This window comes from Oncorhynchus nerka, linkage group LG9b (assembly GCF_034236695.1).
Source record: "Oncorhynchus nerka isolate Pitt River linkage group LG9b, Oner_Uvic_2.0, whole genome shotgun sequence".
NCBI classification, from domain to species: domain Eukaryota; kingdom Metazoa; phylum Chordata; class Actinopteri; order Salmoniformes; family Salmonidae; genus Oncorhynchus; species Oncorhynchus nerka.
Genome location: NC_088424.1, coordinates 54,277,839 through 54,301,146, shown reverse-complemented (window position 1 = coordinate 54,301,146; position 23,308 = coordinate 54,277,839). Strand labels below are relative to the sequence as shown.

The window sequence follows — 23,308 nt, the reverse complement described above, 5'->3', positions numbered from 1 at the left end:
GCCAGGTCCCTCCACTACAGATACTAATATATATAGTACAGCCAGGTCCCTCCACTACAGATAGTACAGCCAGGTCCCTCCCACAGATACATATATATAGTACAGCCAGGTCCCTCCACTACAGATAGTACAGCCAGGTCCCTCCACTACAGATAGTACAGCCAGGTCCCTCCACTACAGATAGTACAGCCAGGTCCCTCCACTACAGATAGTACAGCCAGGTCCCTCCACTACAGATAGTACAGCCAGGTCCCTCCACTACAGATACTAATATATATAGTACAGCCAGGTCCCTCCACTACAGATAGTACAGCCAGGTCCCTCCACTACAGATACTAATATATATAGTACAGCCAGGTACCTCCACTACAGATAGTACAGCCAGGTCCCTCCACTACAGATAGTACAGCCAGGTCCCTCCACTACAGATACTAATATATATAGTACAGCCAGGTCCCTCCACTACAGATAGTACAGCCAGGTCCCTCCACTACAGATACTAATATATATAGTACAGCCAGGTACCTCCACTACAGATAGTACAGCCAGGTCCCTCCACTACAGATAGTACAGCCAGGTCCCTCCACTACAGATACTAATATATATAGTACAGCCAGGTCCCTCCACTACAGATAGTACAGCCAGGTCCCTCCACTACAGATAGTACAGCCAGGTCCCTCCACTACAGATAGTACAGCCAGGTCCCTCCACTACAGATAGTACAGTCAGGTCCCTCCACTACAGATACTAATATATATAGTACAGCCAGGTCCCTCCACTACAGATACTAATATATATAGTACAGCCAGGTCCCTCCACTACAGATAGTACAGCCAGGTCCCTCCACTACAGATACTAATATATATAGTACAGCCAGGTCCCTCCACTACAGATACTAATATATATAGTACAGCCAGGTCCCTCCACTACAGATACTAATATATATAGTACAGCCAGGTCCCTCCACTACAGATACTAATATATATAGTACAGCCAGGTCCCTCCACTACAGATACTAATATATATAGTACAGCCAGGTCCCTCCACTACATATACTAATATATATAGTACAGCCAGGTCCCTCCACTACAGATACTAATATATATAGTACAGCCAGGTCCCTCCTACAGATACTATATAGATAGTACAGCCAGGTCCCTCCACTACAGATACTAATATATATAGTACAGCCAGGTCCCTCCACTACAGATACTAATATATATAGTACAGCCAGGTCCCTCCACTACAGATAGTACAGCCAGGTCCCTCCACTACAGATAGTACAGCCAGGTCCCTCCACTACAGATAGTACAGCCAGGTCCCTCCACTACAGATAGTACAGCCAGGTCCCTCCACTACAGATAGTACAGCCAGGTCCCTCCACTACAGATAGTACAGCCAGGTCCCTCCACTACAGATAGTACAGCCAGGTCCCTCCACTACAGATAGTACAGCCAGGTCCCTCCACTACAGATAGTACTGTCAGGTCCCTCCACTACAGATAGTACAGCCAGGTCCCTCCACTACAGATAGTACAGTCAGGTCCCTCCACTACAGATAGTACAGCCAGGTCCCTCCACTACAGATAGTACAGCCAGGTCCCTCCACTACAGATACTAATATATATAGTACAGCCAGGTCCCTCCACTACAGATAGTATAGCCAGGTCCCTCCACTACAGATAGTAATATATATAGTACAGCCAGGTCCCTCCACTACAGATACTAATAGATATAGTACAGCCAGGTCTCTCCACTACAGATAGTACAGCCAGGTCCCTCCACTACAGATAGTAATATATATAGTACAGCCAGGTCCCTCCACTACAGATACTAATAGATATAGTACAGCCAGGTCTCTCCACTACAGATAGTACAGCCAGGTCCCTCCACTACAGATAGTACAGCCAGGTCCCTCCACTACAGATACTAATATATATAGTACAGCCAGGTCTCTCCACTACAGATAGTACAGCCAGGTCCCTCCACTACAGATACTAATATATATAGTACAGCCAGGTCCCTCCACTACAGATAGTACAGCCAGGTCCCTCCACTACAGATAGTACAGCCAGGTCCCTCCACTACAGATAGTACAGCCAGGTCCCTCCACTACAGATAGTACAGCCAGGTCCCTCCACTACAGATAGTACAGCCAGGTCCCTCCACTACAGATACTAATATATATAGTACAGCCAGGTCCCTCCACTACAGATAGTAATATATATAGTACAGCCAGGTCCCTCCACTACAGATACTAATATATATAGTACAGCCAGGTCCCTCCACTACAGATACTAATATATATAGTACAGCCAGGTCCCTCCACTACAGATAGTACAGCCAGGTCTCTCCACTACAGATACTAATATATATAGTACAGCCAGGTCCCTCCACTACAGATAGTAATATATATAGTACAGCCAGGTCCCTCCACTACAGATACTAATATATATAGTACAGCCAGGTCCCTCCACTACAGATACTAATATATATAGTACAGCCAGGTCCCTCCACTACAGATAGTACAGCCAGGTCCCTCCACTACAGATAGTACAGCCAGGTCCCTCCACTACAGATACTAATATATATAGTACAGCCAGGTCCCTCCACTACAGATAGTACAGCCAGGTCCCTCCACTACAGATAGTAATATATATAGTACAGCCAGGTCCCTCCACTACAGATAGTAATATATATAGTACAGCCAGGTCCCTCCACTACAGATACTAATATATATAGTACAGCCAGGTCCCTCCACTACAGATAGTAATATATATAGTACAGCCAGGTCCCTCCACTACAGATACTAATATATATAGTACAGCCAGGTCCCTCCACTACAGATACTAATATATATAGTACAGCCAGGTCCCTCCACTACAGATAGTACAGCCAGGTCCCTCCACTACAGATAGTACAGCCAGGTCCCTCCACTACAGATACTAATATATATAGTACAGCCAGGTCCCTCCACTACAGATACTAATATATATAGTACAGCCAGGTCCCTCCACTACAGATAGTACAGCCAGGTCCCTCCACTACAGATACTAATATATATAGTACAGCCAGGTCCCTCCACTACAGATAGTACAGCCAGGTCCCTCCACTACAGATAGTACAGCCAGGTCCCTCCACTACAGATAGTACAGCCAGGTCCCTCCACTACAGATAGTACAGCCAGGTCCCTCCACTACAGATACTAATATATATAGTACAGCCAGGTCCCTCCACTACAGATAGTACAGCCAGGTCCCTCCACTACAGATAGTACAGCCAGGTCCCTCCACTACAGATACTAATAGATATAGTACAGCCAGGTCCCTCCACTACAGATACTAATATATATAGTACAGCCAGGTCCCTCCACTACAGATAGTACAGTCAGGTCCCTCCACTACAGATAGTACAGCCAGGTCCCTCCACTACAGATAGTAATATATATAGTACAGCCAGGTCCCTCCACTACAGATACTAATATATATAGTACAGCCAGGTCCCTCCACTACAGATAGTAATATATATAGTACAGCCAGGTCCCTCCACTACAGATAGTACAGCCAGGTCCCTCCACTACAGATACTAATATATATAGTACAGCCAGGTCCCTCCACTACAGATAGTACAGCCAGGTCCCTCCACTACAGATAGTACAGCCAGGTCCCTCCACTACAGATACTAATATATATAGTACAGCCAGGTCCCTCCACTACAGATAGTACAGCCAGGTCCCTCCACTACAGATACTAATATATATAGTACAGCCAGGTCCTTCCACTACAGATACTAATATATATAGTACAGCCAGGTCCCTCCACTACAGATACTAATATATATAGTACAGCCAGGTCCCTCCACTACAGATAGTACAGCCAGGTCCCTCTACTACAGATACTAATAGATATAGTACAGCCAGGTCCCTCCACTACAGATAGTAATATATATAGTACAGCCAGGTCCCTCCACTACAGATAGTAATATATATAGTACAGCCAGGTCCCTCCACTACAGATACTAATATATATAGTACAGCCAGGTCCCTCCACTACAGATAGTAATATATATAGTACAGCCAGGTCCCTCCACTACAGATAGTACAGCCAGGTCCCTCCACTACAGATACTAACATATATAGTACACCCAGGTCTCTCCACTACAGATACTAATATATATAGTACAGCCAGGTACCTCCACTACAGATACTAATATATATAGTACAGCCAGGTACCTCCACTACAGATACTAATAGATATAGTACAGCCAGGTACCTCCACTACAGATACTAATAGATATAGTACCGCCAGATCCCTCCACTACAGATACTAATATATATAGTACAGCCAGGTCCCTCCACTACAGATACTAATAGATATAGTACAGCCAGGTCCCTCCACTATAGATAGTACAGCCAGGTCCCTCCACTACAGATAGTACAGCCAGGTCCCTCCACTACAGATAGTACAGCCAGGTCCCTGCACTACAGATAGTACAGCCAGGTCCCTCCACTACAGATAGTACAGCCAGGTCCCTCCACTACAGATACTAATATATATAGTACAGCCAGGTCCCTCCACTACAGATAGTACAGCCAGGTCCCTCCACTACAGATAGTACAGCCAGGTCCCTCCACTACAGATAGTACAGCCAGGTCCCTCCACTACAGATAGTACAGGCAGGTCCCTCCACTACAGATAGTTCAGCCAGGTCCCTCAACTACAGATAGTACAGCCAGGTCCCTCCACTACAGATAGTACAGCCAGGTCCCTCCACTACAGATACTAATATATATAGTACAGCCAGGTCCCTCCACTACAGATAGTACAGCCAGGTCCCTCCACTACGGATAGTACAGCCAGGTCCCTCCACTACAGATACTAATATATATAGTACAGTCAGGTACCTCCACTACAGATAGTACAGCCAGGTCCCTCCACTACAGATAGTACAGCCAAGTCCCTCCACTACAGATACTAATACATATAGTACAGCCAGGTCCCTCCACTACAGATACTAATATATATAGTACAGCCAGGTCCCTCCACTACAGATACTAATAGATATAGTACAGCCAGGTCCCTCCACTACAGATACTAATATATATAGTACAGCCAGCTCCCTCCACTACAGATACTAATATATATAGTACAGCCAGGTCCCTCCACTACAGATAGTACAGCCAGGTCCCTCCACTACAGATAGTACAGCCAGGTCCCTCCACTACAGATAGTACAGCCAGGTCCCTCCACTACAGATACTAATATATATAGTACAGCCAGGTCCCTCCACTACAGATACTAATATATATAGTACAGCCAGGTCTCTCCACTACAGATACTAATATATATAGTACAGCCAGGTCCCTCCACTACAGATAGTACAGCCAGGTCCCTCCACTACAGATACTAATATATATAGTACAGTCAGGTACCTCCACTACAGATAGTACAGCCAGGTCCCTCCACTACAGATGGTACAGCCAAGTCCCTCCACTACAGATACTAATACATATAGTATAGCCAGGTCCCTCCACTACAGATAGTACAGCCAGGTCCCTCCACTACAGATAGTACAGCCAGGTCCCTCCACTACAGATAGTACAACCAGGTCCCTCCACTACAGATAGTACAGCCAGGTCCCTCCACTACAGCTATTACAGCCAGGTCCCTCCACTACAGATACTAATAGATATAGTACAGCCAGGTCCCTCCACTACAGATACTAATATATATAGTACAGCCAAGTCCCTCCACTACAGATACTAATACATATAGTACAGCCAGGTCCCTCCACTACAGATACTAATATATATAGTACAGCCAGGTCTCTCCACTACAGATACTAATATATATAGTACAGTCAGGTCTCTCCACTACAGATACTAATATATATAGTACAGTCAGGTCCCTCCACTACAGATAGTACAGCCAGGTCCCTCCACTACAGATACTAATATATATAGTACAGTCAGGTCTCTCCACTACAGATACTAATATATATAGTACAGCCAGGTCCCTCCACTACAGATAGTACAGCCAGGTCCCTCCACTACAGATAGTACAGCCAGGTCCCTCCACTACAGATACAAATATATATAGTACAGCCAGGTACCTCCACTACAGATAGTACAGCCAGGTCCCTCCACTACAGATACTAATATATATAGTACAGCCAGGTACCTCCACTACAGATACTAATATATATAGTACAGCCAGGTCCCTCCACTACAGATAGTACAGCCAGGTCCCTCCACTACAGATACTAATAGATATAGTACAACCAGGTCCCTCCACTACAGATACTAATAGATATAGTACAGTCAGGTCCCTCCACTACAGATACTAATATATATAGTACAACCAGGTCCCTCCACTACAGATACTAATATATATAGTACAGCCAGGTCCCTCCACTACAGATACTAATATATATAGTACAGCCAGGTACCTCCACTACAGATAGTACAGCCAGGTCCCTCCACTACAGATAGTACAGCCAGGTCCCTCCACTACAGATAGTACAGCCAGGTCCCTCCACTACAGATACTAATATATATAGTACAGCCAGGTCCCTCCACTACAGATACTAATATATATAGTACAGCCAGGTCTCTCCACTACAGATACTAATATATATAGTACAGTCAAGTCCCTCCACTACAGGTACTAATAGATATAGTACCGCCAGATCCCTCCACTACAGATACTTATAGATATAGTACCGCCAGATCCCTCCACTACAGATACTAATAGATATAGTACAGCCAGGTCTCTCCACTACAGATACTTATAGATATAGTACAGCCAGGTCCCACCACTACAGATAGTACAGCCAGGTCCCTCCACTACAGATACTAATAGATATAGTACAGCCAGGTCCCTCCACTACAGATACTAATATATATAGTACAGCCAGGTCCCTCCACTACAGATACTTATAGATATAGTACAGCCAAGTCCCTCCACTACAGATACTAATAGATATAGTACAGTCAGGTCCCTCCACTACAGATACTAATATATATAGTACAGCCAGGTCCCTCCACTACAGATACTAATATATATAGTACAGCCAAGTCCCTCCACTACAGATACTAATATATATAGTACAACCAGGTCCCTCCACTACAGATAGTACAGCCAAGTCCCTCCACTACAGATAGTACAGCCAGGTCCCTCCACTACAGATACTAATATATATAGTACAACCAGGTCCCTCCACTACAGATAGTACAGCCAGGTCCCTCCACTACAGATACTAATAGATATAGTACAGCCAGGTCCCTCCACTACAGATACTTATAGATGTAGTACAGCCAGGTACCTCCACTACAGATAGTACAGCCAGGTCCCTCCACTACAGATACTAATAGATATAGTACAGCCAGGTCTCTCCACTACAGATACTAATATATATAGTACAGCCAGGTACCTCCACTACAGATACTAATATATATAGTACAGCCAGGTCCCTCCACTACAGATACTAATATATATAGTACAGCCAGGTCCCTCCACTACAGATACTAATATATATAGTACAGCCAGGTCCCTCCACTACAGATAGTACAGCCAGGTCTCTCCACTACAGATACTAATATATATAGTACAGCCAGGTCCCTCCACTACAGATAGTAATATATATAGTACAGCCAGGTCCCTCCACTACAGATACTATATATAGTATAGGTCCCTCCACTACAGATACAGCCAGGTCCCTCCACTACAGATACTAATATATATAGTACAGCCAGGTCCCTCCACTACAGATAGTACAGCCAGGTCCCTCCACTACAGATAGTACAGCCAGGTCCCTCCACTACAGATACTAATATATATAGTACAGCCAGGTCCCTCCACTACAGATAGTACAGCCAGGTCCCTCCACTACAGATAGTAATATATATAGTACAGCCAGGTCCCTCCACTACAGATAGTAATATATATAGTACAGCCAGGTCCCTCCACTACAGATACTAATATATATAGTACAGCCAGGTCCCTCCACTACAGATAGTAATATATATAGTACAGCCAGGTCCCTCCACTACAGATACTAATATATATAGTACAGCCAGGTCCCTCCACTACAGATACTAATATATATAGTACAGCCAGGTCCCTCCACTACAGATAGTACAGCCAGGTCCCTCCACTACAGATAGTACAGCCAGGTCCCTCCACTACAGATACTAATATATATAGTACAGCCAGGTCCCTCCACTACAGATACTAATATATATAGTACAGCCAGGTCCCTCCACTACAGATAGTACAGCCAGGTCCCTCCACTACAGATACTAATATATATAGTACAGCCAGGTCCCTCCACTACAGATAGTACAGCCAGGTCCCTCCACTACAGATAGTACAGCCAGGTCCCTCCACTACAGATAGTACAGCCAGGTCCCTCCACTACAGATAGTACAGCCAGGTCCCTCCACTACAGATACTAATATATATAGTACAGCCAGGTCCCTCCACTACAGATAGTACAGCCAGGTCCCTCCACTACAGATAGTACAGCCAGGTCCCTCCACTACAGATACTAATAGATATAGTACAGCCAGGTCCCTCCACTACAGATACTAATATATATAGTACAGCCAGGTCCCTCCACTACAGATAGTACAGTCAGGTCCCTCCACTACAGATAGTAATATATATAGTACAGCCAGGTCCCTCCACTACAGATACTAATATATATAGTACAGCCAGGTCCCTCCACTACAGATAGTAATATATATAGTACAGCCAGGTCCCTCCACTACAGATAGTACAGCCAGGTCCCTCCACTACAGATACTAATATATATAGTACAGCCAGGTCCCTCCACTACAGATAGTACAGCCAGGTCCCTCCACTACAGATAGTACAGCCAGGTCCCTCCACTACAGATACTAATATATATAGTACAGCCAGGTCCCTCCACTACAGATAGTACAGCCAGGTCCCTCCACTACAGATACTAATATATATAGTACAGCCAGGTCCCTCCACTACAGATACTAATATATATAGTACAGCCAGGTCCCTCCACTACAGATACTAATATATATAGTACAGCCAGGTCCCTCCACTACAGATAGTACAGCCAGGTCCCTCTACTACAGATACTAATAGATATAGTACAGCCAGGTCCCTCCACTACAGATAGTAATATATATAGTACAGCCAGGTCCCTCCACTACAGATAGTAATATATATAGTACAGCCAGGTCCCTCCACTACAGATACTAATATATATAGTACAGCCAGGTCCCTCCACTACAGATAGTAATATATATAGTACAGATAGTACAGCCAGGTCCCTCCACTACAGATAGTACAGCCAGGTCCCTCCACTACAGATACTAACATATATAGTACACCCAGGTCTCTCCACTACAGATACTAATATATATAGTACAGCCAGGTCCCTCCACTACAGATACTAATATATATAGTACAGCCAGGTACCTCCACTACAGATACTAATAGATATAGTACAGCCAGGTCCCTCCACTACAGATACTAATAGATATAGTACCGCCAGATCCCTCCACTACAGATACTAATATATATAGTACAGCCAGGTCCCTCCACTACAGATACTAATAGATATAGTACAGCCAGGTCCCTCCACTATAGATAGTACAGCCAGGTCCCTCCACTACAGATAGTACAGCCAGGTCCCTCCACTACAGATAGTACAGCCAGGTCCCTGCACTACAGATAGTACAGCCAGGTCCCTCCACTACAGATAGTACAGCCAGGTCCCTCCACTACAGATACTAATATATATAGTACAGCCAGGTCCCTCCACTACAGATAGTACAGCCAGGTCCCTCCACTACAGATAGTACAGCCAGGTCCCTCCACTACAGATAGTACAGCCAGGTCCCTCCACTACAGATAGTACAGGCAGGTCCCTCCACTACAGATAGTTCAGCCAGGTCCCTCAACTACAGATAGTACAGCCAGGTCCCTCCACTACAGATAGTACAGCCAGGTCCCTCCACTACAGATACTAATATATATAGTACAGCCAGGTCCCTCCACTACAGATAGTACAGCCAGGTCCCTCCACTACGGATAGTACAGCCAGGTCCCTCCACTACAGATACTAATATATATAGTACAGCCAGGTCCCTCCACTACAGATAGTACAGCCAGGTCCCTCCACTACAGATACTAATATATATAGTACAGCCAGGTCCCTCCACTACAGATACTAATAGATATAGTACAGCCAGGTCCCTCCACTACAGATACTAATATATATAGTACAGCCAGCTCCCTCCACTACAGATACTAATATATATAGTACAGCCAGGTCCCTCCACTACAGATAGTACAGCCAGGTCCCTCCACTACAGATAGTACAGCCAGGTCCCTCCACTACAGATAGTACAGCCAGGTCCCTCCACTACAGATAGTACAGCCAGGTCCCTCCACTACAGATACATATAGTACAGCCAGGTCCCTCCACTACAGATACTAATATATATAGTACAGCCAGGTCTCTCCACTACAGATACTAATATATATAGTACAGCCAGGTCCCTCCACTACAGATAGTACAGCCAGGTCCCTCCACTACAGATACTAATATATATAGTACAGTCAGGTACCTCCACTACAGATAGTACAGCCAGGTCCCTCCACTACAGATGGTACAGCCAAGTCCCTCCACTACAGATACTAATACATATAGTATAGCCAGGTCCCTCCACTACAGATAGTACAGCCAGGTCCCTCCACTACAGATAGTACAGCCAGGTCCCTCCACTACAGATAGTACAACCAGGTCCCTCCACTACAGATAGTACAGCCAGGTCCCTCCACTACAGATACTAATATATATAGTACAGCCAGGTCCCTCCACTACAGATACTAATATATATAGTACAGCCAAGTCCCTCCACTACAGATACTAATACATATAGTACAGCCAGGTCCCTCCACTACAGATACTAATATATATAGTACAGCCAGGTCTCTCCACTACAGATACTAATATATATAGTACAGTCAGGTCTCTCCACTACAGATACTAATATATATAGTACAGTCAGGTCCCTCCACTACAGATAGTACAGCCAGGTCCCTCCACTACAGATACTAATATATATAGTACAGTCAGGTCTCTCCACTACAGATACTAATATATATAGTACAGCCAGGTCCCTCCACTACAGATAGTACAGCCAGGTCCCTCCACTACAGATAGTACAGCCAGGTCCCTCCACTACAGATACAAATATATATAGTACAGCCAGGTACCTCCACTACAGATAGTACAGCCAGGTCCCTCCACTACAGATACTAATATATATAGTACAGCCAGGTACCTCCACTACAGATACTAATATATATAGTACAGCCAGGTCCCTCCACTACAGATAGTACAGCCAGGTCCCTCCACTACAGATACTAATAGATATAGTACAACCAGGTCCCTCCACTACAGATACTAATAGATATAGTACAGCCAGGTCCCTCCACTACAGATACTAATATATATAGTACAGCCAGGTCCCTCCACTACAGATACTAATATATATAGTACAGCCAGGTACCTCCACTACAGATAGTACAGCCAGGTCCCTCCACTACAGATAGTACAGCCAGGTCCCTCCACTACAGATAGTACAGCCAGGTCCCTCCACTACAGATACTAATATATATAGTACAGCCAGGTCCCTCCACTACAGATACTAATATATATAGTACAGCCAGGTCCCTCCACTACAGATACTAATATATATAGTACAGTCAAGTCCCTCCACTACAGGTACTAATAGATATAGTACCGCCAGATCCCTCCACTACAGATACTTATAGATATAGTACAGCCAGATCCCTCCACTACAGATACTAATAGATATAGTACAGCCAGGTCTCTCCACTACAGATACTTATAGATATAGTACAGCCAGGTCCCACCACTACAGATAGTACAGCCAGGTCCCTCCACTACAGATACTAATAGATATAGTACAGCCAGGTCCCTCCACTACAGATACTAATATATATAGTACAGCCAGGTCCCTCCACTACAGATACTTATAGATATAGTACAGCCAAGTCCCTCCACTACAGATACTAATAGATATAGTACAGTCAGGTCCCTCCACTACAGATACTAATATATATAGTACAGCCAGGTCCCTCCACTACAGATACTAATATATATAGTACAGCCAAGTCCCTCCACTACAGATACTAATATATATAGTACAACCAGGTCCCTCCACTACAGATAGTACAGCCAAGTCCCTCCACTACAGATACTAATATATATAGTACAGTCAGGTCCCTCCACTACAGATACTAATATATATAGTACAACCAGGTCCCTCCACTACAGATAGTACAGCCAGGTCCCTCCACTACAGATACTAATAGATATAGTACAGCCAGGTCCCTCCACTACAGATACTTATAGATGTAGTACAGCCAGGTACCTCCACTACAGATAGTACAGCCAGGTCCCTCCACTACAGATACTAATAGATATAGTACAGCCAGGTCTCTCCACTACAGATACTAATATATATAGTACAGCCAGGTACCTCCACTACAGATACTAATATATATAGTACAGCCAGGTCCCTCCACTACAGATACTTATAGATATAGTACAGCCAAGTCCCTCCACTACAGATACTAATAGATATAGTACAGTCAGGTCCCTCCACTACAGATACTAATATATATAGTACAGCCAGGTACCTCCACTACAGATACTAATAGATATAGTACAGCCAGGTCTCTCCACTACAGATACTAATATATATAGTACAGCCAGGTCCCTCCACTACAGATACTAATATATATAGTACAGCCAGGTCCCTCCACTACAGATACTAATATATATAGTACAGCCAGGTCTCTCCACTACAGATACTAATATATATAGTACAGCCAGGTCCCTCCACTACAGATACTAATATATATAGTACAGCCAGGTCTCTCCAATACAGATACTAATATATATAGTACAGCCAGGTACCTCCACTACAGATACTAATATATATAGTACAGCCAGGTCCCTCCACTACAGATACTAATATATATAGTACAGCCAGGTCCCTCCACTACAGATACTAATATATATAGTACAGTCAGGTCTCTCCACTACAGATACTAATATATATAGTACAGCCAGGTCCCTCCACTACAGATAGTACAGCCAGATCCCTCCACTACAGATACTAATATATATAGTACAGCCAGGTCCCTCCACTACAGATACTAATATATATAGTACAGCCAGGTCCCTCCACTACAGATAGTACAGTCAGGTCCCTCCACTACAGATACTAATATATATAGTACAGCCAGGTCCCTCCACTACAGATACTAATATATATAGTACAGCCAGGTCTCTCCACTACAGATACTAATATATATAGTACAGCCAGGTCCCTCCACTACAGATAGTACAGCCAGGTCCCTCCACTACAGATACTAATATATATAGTACAGTCAGGTCTCTCCACTACAGATACTAATATATATAGTACAGCCAGGTCTCTCCACTACAGATACTAATATATATAGTACAGCCAGGTCCCTCCACTACAGATAGTACAGCCAGATCCCTCCACTACAGATACTAATAGATATAGTACAGCCACGTCCCTCCACTACAGATACTAATACATATAGTACAGTCAGGTCTCTCCACTACAGATACTAATACATATAGTACAGTCAGGTCTCTCCACTACAGATACTAATATATATAGTACAGCCACGTCCCTCCACTACAGATACTTATAGATGTATAACTGTCCAAGTCATTCTATAACAACAATACTATAACCAGCAGCACAGAGTTTCACTTCTTCTCCCTTGGTTTGTCTCTCCGTATTTGAAATTCAAGACCTAAACTTCTACCATTTTCATGGTTGGTAGTGGGGATATCATTCTAATTGGTCATATTTCTGCAAGGCATAGATCGTTACAAAGTTGTCTAAATCAGACATCCCCATTTTCACTCGTTCCACAGTTACAGTTCTGTCAGGCAGGCTACAGTACTAACAACCCATGAATGTGTCTCATCATGAGGCCTTACCTGGGAGGACACTGCATCCGCGTCCCCATTACCCCCGTCTCCATGCTCCCTTTCATCATGGTCTCTGTTGTCATGGTCTCCGTCCTCTGTCCCTGAGGCTAGGTATCCCTCGCCCTGACGACAGACCCTCAGCAGCCCCAGGATGTGATGCCACATCAAGGCCCGAGTGTGGCCTATCCCCCGAACACACCGGCCTCCCACCATCCACACCCCAGCAGCTAGTATGTGTCAGGGGTGGTCATTAGCAGCATCATCAGAGCCCCACAACCTCAGTGGAGCCTCCAGGACACACTGAACACATGGGAAGACTCTGCTAGGACACGGTCTCTCAAACTCTCTGTCTCTCTCACTACCAACTTCTACTGCTATTTCTCCTTCTCTACCCTCTACTCTCTACCTCTACCTCTCTCTGTTTCGCTACCACTGTCTCCCTACATCCCTACCATTTCCATCCTCTCTGTCAGTCTCTCCACTTCCTTTCTTCTCTCTGCCTCTGTCTGTAACTCTCTGCCTCTCTACTCTCTCTCTCCACCTCCCAGTCTCGCTACCCCTCTCTCTCTCTCTCTCTCTCTCTCTCTCTCTCTCTTCTCCACCTCCCAGTCTCTCTACCCCCACCTCTCTCTACCCCTCTCTCTCTCTCTCTCTCTCTCTCTCTCTCTCTCTCTCTCTCTCTCTCTCTCTCTCCACCTCCCAGTCTCTCTACCCTGCCTCTCTAACACTACCTAGGAGTTAACACTCTGTCCCAGGCCTGTCTCTGTCTTTGTATCATACCTCTGCAGCATTGTTGCAGATCCTCTCTCTAACTACCTAGCTTGACCAGAGAAGAGCTAGCTATCTAGCCTATCGTAGCATAGTGTTTCTGACCAGAGAAGAGCTAGCTATCCAGCCTATCGTAGCATAGTGTTTCTGACCAGAGAAGAGCTAGCTATCCAGCCTATCGTAGCATAGTGTTTCTGACCAGAGAAGAGCTAGCTATCTAGCCTATCGCAGCATAGTGCTTCTGACCAGAGAAGAGCTAGCTATCTAGCCTATCGTAGCATAGTGTTTCTGACCAGAGAAGAGCTAGCTATCTAGCCTATCGTAGCATAGTGTTTCTGACCAGAGAAGAGCTAGCTATCCAGCCTATCGTATCAGCTTTGTGTTGACAGTGAGCCTGGTGAGAAGACAGGACAGGAGGGGATTATGACCCTGTGTGTTCCATCCCACTGGATGTTATCCTGATTCCACAGTACTGCTGTGGTTCAATGCGTCCCACAGGCTTAGGGCAGGTTAAGACAAACGTGGTCTTAGTGTGTATGGCACAGTCAGAACGATGGCCAGGGATGTAATGATGTCTGCCTGGTTCTGTGAACATGGCCAGGGATGTAATGATGTCTGCCTGGTTCTGTGAACATGGCCAGGGATGTAATGATGTCTGCCTGGTTGTGTGACGATGGCCAGGGATGTAATGATGTCTGCCTGGTTGTGTGAACATGGCCAGGGATGTAATGATGTCTGCCTGGTTGTGTGACGATGGCCAGGGATGTAATGATGTCTGCCTGGTTCTGTGACGATGGCCAGGGATGTAATGATGTCTGCCTGGTTGTGTGACGATGGCCAGGGATGTAATGATGTCTGCCTGGTTGTGTGACGATGGCCAGGGATGTAATGATGTCTGCCTGGTTCTGTGACGATGGCCAGGGATGTAATGATGTCTGCCTGGTTCTGTGACGATGGCCAGGGATGTAATGATGTCTGCCTGGTTGTGTGAACATGGCCAGTGATGTAATGATGTCTGCCTGGTTGTGTGACGATGGCCAGTGATGTAATGATGTCTGCCTGGTTGTGTGACGATGGCCAGTGATGTAATGATGTCTGCCTGATTGTGTGAACATGGCCAGTGATGTAATGATGTCTGCCTGGTTGTGTGACGATGGCCAGTGATGTAATGATGTCTGCCTGGTTGTGTGAACATGGCCAGGGATGTAATGATGTCTGCCTGGTTGTGTGAACATGGCCAGGGATGTAATGATGTCTGCCTGGTTGTGTGAACATGGCCAGTGATGTAATGATGTCTGCCTGGTTGTGTGACGATGGCCAGTGATGTAATGATGTCTGCCTGGTTGTGTGAACATGGCCAGGGATGTAATGATGTCTGCCTGGTTGTGTGAACATGGCCAGGGATGTAATGATGTCTGCCTGGTTGTGTGAACATGGCCAGTGATGTAATGATGTCTGCCTGGTTGTGTGACGATGGCCAGGGATGTAATGATGTCTGCCTGGTTGTGTGAACATGGCCAGTGATGTAATGATGTCTGCCTGGTTCTGTGACGATGGCCAGGGATGTAATGATGTCTGCCTGATTGTGTGACGATGGCCAGGGATGTAATGATGTCTGCCTGGTTGTGTGACGATGGCCAGGGATGTAATGATGTCTGCCTGGTTGTGTGAACATGGCCAGGGATGTAATGATGTCTGCCTGGTTGTGTGACGATGGCCAGGGATGTAATGATGTCTGCCTGGTTGTGTGACGATGGCCAGGGATGTAATGATGTCTGCCTGATTGTGTGACGATGGCCAGTGATGTAATGATGTCTGCCTGGTTGTGATGACTGCCTGATGGCCAGTGATGTAATGATGTCTGCCTGGTTGTGTGACGATGGCCAGGGATGTAATGATGTCTGCCTGATTGTGCCAGGGATGTAATGATGTCTGCCTGGTTGTGTGACGATGGCCAGGATGTAATGATGTCTGCCTGATTGTGTGACGATGGCCAGGGATGTAATGATGTCTGCCTGATTGTGTGACGATGGCCAGGGATGTAATGATGTCTGCCTGATTGTGTGACGATGGGCAGGGATGTAATGATGTCTGCCTGGTTGTGTGACGATGGCCAGGGATGTAATAATGTCTGCCTGGTTCTGTGACGATGGCCAGGGATGTAATGATGTCTGCCTGGTTGTGTGAACATGGCCAGGGATGTAATGATGTCTGCCTGGTTGTGTGAACATGGCCAGGGATGTAATGATGTCTGCCTGGTTGTGTGAACATGGCCAGTGATGTAATGATGTCTGCCTGGTTGTGTGACGATGGCCAGGGATGTAATGATGTCTGCCTGATTGTGTGACGATGGGCAGGGATGTAATGATGTCTGCCTGGTTGTGTGACGATGGCCAGGGATGTAATGATGTCTGCCTGATTGTGTGACGATGGGCAGGGATGTAATGATGTCTGCCTGATTGTGTGACGATGGCCAGGGATGTAATGATGTCTGCCTGATTGTGTGACGATGGGCAGGGATGTAATGATGTCTGCCTGGTTGTGTGACGATGGCCAGGGATGTAATAATGTCTGCCTGGTTCTGTGACGATGGCCAGGGATGTAATGATGTCTGCCTGGTTGTGTGAACATGGCCAGGGATGTAATGATGTCTGCCTGGTTGTGTGAACATGGCCAGGGATGTAATGATGTCTGCCTGGTTGTGTGAACATGGCCAGGGATGTAATGATGTCTGCCTGGTTGTGTGAACATGGCCAGGGATGTAATGATGTCTGCCTGGTTGTGTGACGATGGCCAGGGATGTAATGATGTCTGCCTGAGTGTGTGACGATGGCCAGGGATGTAATGATGCCTGCCTGGTTCTGTGACGATGGCCAGGGATGTAATGATGTCTGCCTGGTTGTGTGAACATGGCCAGGGATGTAATGATGTCTGCCTGGTTCTGTGAACATGGCCAGGGATGTAATGTCTGCCTGGTTCTGTGACGATGGGCAGTGCTGTGATGATGCCTGCCTGTGATTATTCTGGGAGGAAGATCTGGTGATATGTGATATGTGTTTATACCATAAAATAAGAAAAAAGATCTGGTAAAGTGGTCAATGGAACTCCACCAAAACAATGGAAATGGCATTAAACCCCATGGGGGAACGATCCTGAATGTCAACCCCAATACCAGTATGGATGTCAACCCCAATACCAGTATGGATGTCAACCCCAATACCAGTATAGATGTCAACCCCAATACCAGTATGGATGTCAACCCCAATACCAGTATGGATGTCAACCCCAATACCAGTATGGATGTCAACCCCAATACCAGTATAGATGTCAACCCCAATACCAGTATAGATGTCAACCCCAATACCAGTATAGATGTCAACCCAAATACCAGTATGGATGTCAACCCCAATACCAGTATAGATGTCAACCCCAATACCAGTATAGATGTCAACCCCAATACCAGTATAGATGTCAACCCCAATACCAGTATAGATGTCAACCCCAATACCAGTATAGATGTCAACCCCAATACCAGTATGGATGTCAACCCCAATACCAGTATAGATGTCAACCCCAATACCAGTATAGATGTCAACCCCAATACCAGTATAGATGTCAACCCAAATACCAGTATGGATGTCAACCCAAATACCAGTATGGATGTCAACCCCAATACCAGTATGGATGTCAACCCCAATACCAGTATAGATGTCAACCCCAATACCAGTATGGATGTCAACCCCAATACCAGTATAGATGTCAACCCCAATACCAGTATGGATGTCAACCCCAATACCAGTATAGATGTCAACCCCAATACCAGTATAGATGTCAACCCCAATACCAGTATAGGTGTCAACCCCAATACCAGTATAGATGTCAACCCCAATACCAGTATGGATGTCAACCCAAATACCAGTATGGATGTCAACCCCAATACCAGTATAGATGTCAACCCCAATACCAGTATGGATGTAAACCACAATACCAGTATAGATGTCAACCCCAATACCAGTATGGACGTCAACCCCAATACCAGTATAGATGTCAACCCCAATACCAGTATGGATGTCAACCCCAATACCAGTATAGATGTCAACCCCAATACCAGTATGGATGTCAACCCCAATACCAGTATAGATGTCAACCCCAATACCAGTATAGATGTCAACCCCAATACCAGTATAGGTGTCAACCCCAATACCAGTATGGATGTCAACCCAAATACCAGTATGGATGTCAACCCCAATACCAGTATAGATGTCAACCCCAATACCAGTATGGATGTCAACCCCAATACCAGTATAGATGTCAACCCCAATACCAGTATGGATGTCAACCCCAATACCAGTATGGATGTCAACCCCAATACCAGTATGGATGTCAACCCCAATACCAGTATAGATGTCAACCCCAATACCAGTATGGATGTCAACCCCAATACCAGTATGGATGTCAACCCCAATACCAGTATGGATGTCAACCCAAATACCAGTATAGACCCAATACCAGTATAGATGTCAACCCCAATACCAGTATAGATGTCAACCTCAATACCAGTATAGATGTCAACCCCAATACCAGTATAGATGTCAACCCCAATACCAGTATAGATGTCAACCCCAATACCAGTATAGATGTCAACCCCAATACCAGTATAGATGTCAACCCAAATACCAGTATAGATGTCAACCCCAATACCAGTATAGATGTCAACCCCAATACCAGTATAGATGTCAACCCCAATACCAGTATGGATGTCAACCCCAATACCAGTATAGATGTCAACCCCAATACCAGTATAGATGTCAACCCCAATACCAGTATAGATGTCAACCCCAATACCAGTATAGATGTCAACCTCAATACCAGTATAGATGTCAACCCCAATACCAGTATAGATGTCAACCCCAATACCAGTATAGATGTCAACCCCAATACCAGTATAGATGTCAACCCCAATACCAGTATAGATGTCAACCCCAATACCAGTATAGATGTCAACCCAAATACCAGTATAGATGTCAACCCCAATACCAGTATGGATGTCAACCCCAATACCAGTATAGATGTCAACCCCAATACCAGTATAGATGTCAACCCCAATACCAGTATGGATGTCAACCCCAATACCAGTATAGATGTCAACCCCAATACCAGTATGGATGTAAACCCCAATACCAGTATGGATGTCAACCCCAATACCAGTATGGATGTCAACCCCAATACCAGTATGGATGTCAACCCCAATACCAGTATGGATGTCAACCCAAATACTAGTATAGATGTCAACCCCAATACCAGTATAGATGTCAACCCCAATACCAGTATAGATGTCAACCCCAATACCAGTATGGATGTCAACCCCAATACCAGTATGGATGTCATTCCCAATACATGTTCATATCCTCATCACCAATCAACTGCATTTCAGTTAAAAACTACTATGACTACCACTACTGATTTCTGTATGCTACCTATGCTACCAGCTAATACAAACAGGAGTTAGCATTTAGCAGTCACTTCTAAACCTGAAAAGGGACTATTTCTATCCAAATCAGACTATAGTAATCACATTGTGGGCCAGTTACAACAGTCATGATGGATTTGATGGATATCCACTTAGTTAGATCTGATTAGTTGAATGTGAGTCAATCCGACGTTGTTCTTCCATCCTCCATGGTCTGTGTTCCATTGACCTCTTTATCGCTCTAATCCACAGCATAACATACACATGGACATATAGACTGTAGGGTAGAGCTAGGCTGCAGAGTAGAGGTAGACTGTAGAGTAGAGGTAGGCTGTAGAGTAGAGGTAGACTGTAGAGTAGAGGTAGGCTGTAGAGTAGAGGTAGGCTGTAGAGTAGAGGTAGACTGTAGAGTAGAGGTAGACTGTAGGGTAGAGGTAGACTGTAGAGTAGAGGTAGGCTGTAGGGTAAAGGTAGACTGTAGAGTAGAGGTAGGCTGTAGAGTAGAGGTAGGCTGTAGGGTAGAGGTAGACTGTAGAGTAGAGGTAGAGGTAGGCTGTAGGGTAGAGGAAGGCTATAGAGTAGAGGTAGGCTATAGAGTAGAGGTAGACTGTAGAGTAGAGGTAGGCTATAGAGTAGAGGTAGGCTGTAGAGTAGAGGTAGACTGTAGAGTAGAGGTAGACTGTAGGGAAGAGGTAGACTGTAGAGTAGAGGTAGACTGTAGGGTAGAGGTAGACTGTAGGGAAGAGGTAGACTGTAGGGAAGAGGTAGACTGTAGGGAAGAGGTAGGCTGTAGGGAAGAGGTAGACTGTAGGGTAGAGGTAGGCTGTAGGCAAGAGGTAGGCTATAGAGTAGAGGTAGGATGTAGAGTAGAGGTAGGCTGTAGAGTAGAGTTAAGGCTGTAGGGTAGAGGTAGGCTGTAGGCAAGAGGTAGGCTGTAGAGTAGAGGTAGGCTGTAGGGTAGAGGTAGGCTGTAGGGAAGAGGTAGGCTGTAGAGTAGAGGTAGGCTGTAGAGTAGAGGTAGGCTGTAGAGTAGAGGTAGGCTGTAGAGTAGAGGTAGACTGTAGAGTAGAGTTAAGCTGTAGGGTAGAGGTAGGCTGTAGGCAAGAGGTAGGCTATAGAGTAGAGGTAGACTGTAGAGTAGAGGTAGGCTGTAGAGTAGAGGTAGGCTGTAGAGTAGAGGTAGGCTGTAGAGTAGAGGTAGGCTGTAGGGTAGAGGTAGGCTGTAGAGTAGAGGTAGACTGTAGAGTAGAGGAAGGCTGTAGAGTAGAGGTAGGCTGTAGGGTAGAGGTAGATTGTAGAGTAGAGGTAGGCTGTAGAGTAGAGGTAGGCTGTAGAGTAGAGGTAGACTGTAGAGTAGAGGTAGGCTGTAGAGTAGAGGTAGGCTGTAGAGTAGAGGTAGACTGTAGAGTAGAGGTAGGCTGTAGAGTAGAGGTAGAGGTAGGCTGTAGAGTAGAGGTAGGCTGTAGGGTAGAGGTAGACTGTAGAGTAGAGGTAGACTGTAGAGTAGAGGTAGGCTGTAGAGTAGAGGTAGGCTGTAGAGTAGAGGTAGACTGTAGAGTAGAGGTAGACTGTAGAGTAGAGGTAGACTGTAGAGTAGAGGTAGGCTGTAGAGTAGAGGTAGACTGTAGAGTAGAGGTAGACTGTAGAGTAGAGGAAGGCTGTAGAGTAGAGTAGAGGAAGACTGTAGAGTAGAGGTAGACTGTAGAGTAGAGGAAGGCTGTAGAGTAGAGGTAGACTGTAGAGTAGAGGTAGACAGTAGAGTAGAGGTAGACAGTAGGGTAGAGGTAGACTGTAGAGTAGAGGTAGGCTGTAGAGTAGAGGTAGGCTGTAGAGTAGAGGTAGACAGTAGGGTAGAGGTAGGCTGTAGGCAAGAGGTAGGCTATAGCGTAGAGGTAGGCTGTAGGGTAGAGGTAGACTGTAGAGTAGAGGTAGGCTGTAGGCAAGAGGTAGGCTATAGAGTAGAGGTAGACTGTAGAGTAGAGGTAGGCTGTAGGGTAGAGGTAGACTGTAGAGTAGAGGTAGGCTGTAGGGTAGAGGTAGGCTGTAGAGTAGAGGTAGGCTGTAGGGTAGAGGTAGACTGTAGAGTAGAGGTAGACTGTAGAGTAGAGGTAGGCTGTAGAGTAGAGGTAGGCTGTAGAGTAGAGGTAGACTGTAGAGTAGAGGTAGAGCTGTAGACTGTAGAGTAGAGGTAGGCTGTAGAGTAGAGGTAGGAGGTAGGGCTGTAGAGTAGAGGTAGGCTGTAGAGTAGAGTAGGCTGTAGAGTAGAGGTAGGCTGTAGAGTAGAGGTAGAGGTAGGCTGTAGAGGAGGCTGTAGAGGTAGAGGTAGACTGTAGAGTAGAGGTAGACTGTAGAGTAGAGGAAGGCTTTAGAGTAGAGGTAGACTGTAGAGTAGAGGTAGACTGTAGAGTAGAGGTAGACTGTAGAGTAGAGGTAGACTGTAGAGTAGAGGTAGGCTGTAGAGTAGAGGTAGGCTGTAGAGTAGAGGTAGACTGTAGAGTAGAGGTAGGCTGTAGAGTAGAGGTAGGCTGTAGAGTAGAGGTAGACTGTAGAGTAGAGGTAGGCTGTAGAGTAGAGGTAGACTGTAGAGTAGAGGTAGACTGTAGAGTAGAGGTAGGCTGTAGAGTAGAGGTAGACTGTAGAGTAGAGGTAGGCTGTAGAGAAGGCTGTAGAGTAGAGGTAGGCTGTAGAGTAGAGGTAGACTGTAGAGTAGAGGTAGACAGTAGGGTAGAGGTAGGCTGTAGGCAAGAGGTAGGCTGTAGGCAAGAGGTAGGCTATAGAGTAGAGGTAGACTGTAGGGTAGAGGTAGACTGTAGAGTAGAGGTAGGCTGTAGGGTAGAGGTAGACTGTAGAGTAGAGGTAGGCTGTAGAGTAGAGGTAGGCTGTAGAGTAGAGGTAGACTGTAGAGTAGAGGTAGGCTGTAGAGTAGAGGTAGGCTGTAGAGTAGAGGTAGACTGTAGAGTAGAGGTAGGCTGTAGAGTAGAGGTAGAGGTAGGCTGTAGAGTAGAGGTAGGCTGTA

At 45.5% G+C, this 23,308-nt stretch overlaps 1 protein-coding gene across 1 annotated transcript in view; it reads left to right on the top strand.

Annotated features, from left to right (window-relative positions):
• The window catches only part of LOC135565736 (uncharacterized protein DDB_G0271670-like), a gene marked incomplete at its 5' end in the record, with an annotated part of 37,069 nt that extends 22,761 nt beyond the window's left edge, over window positions 1-14,308 (top strand). The window contains one exon of the mRNA XM_065013652.1: window positions 14,166-14,308. Coding sequence (XP_064869724.1) covers window positions 14,166-14,308 — 143 coding nt within the window. The remainder of the gene's footprint in view (window positions 1-14,165) is intronic.
• Window positions 14,309-23,308: the final 9,000 nt, after the last annotated feature.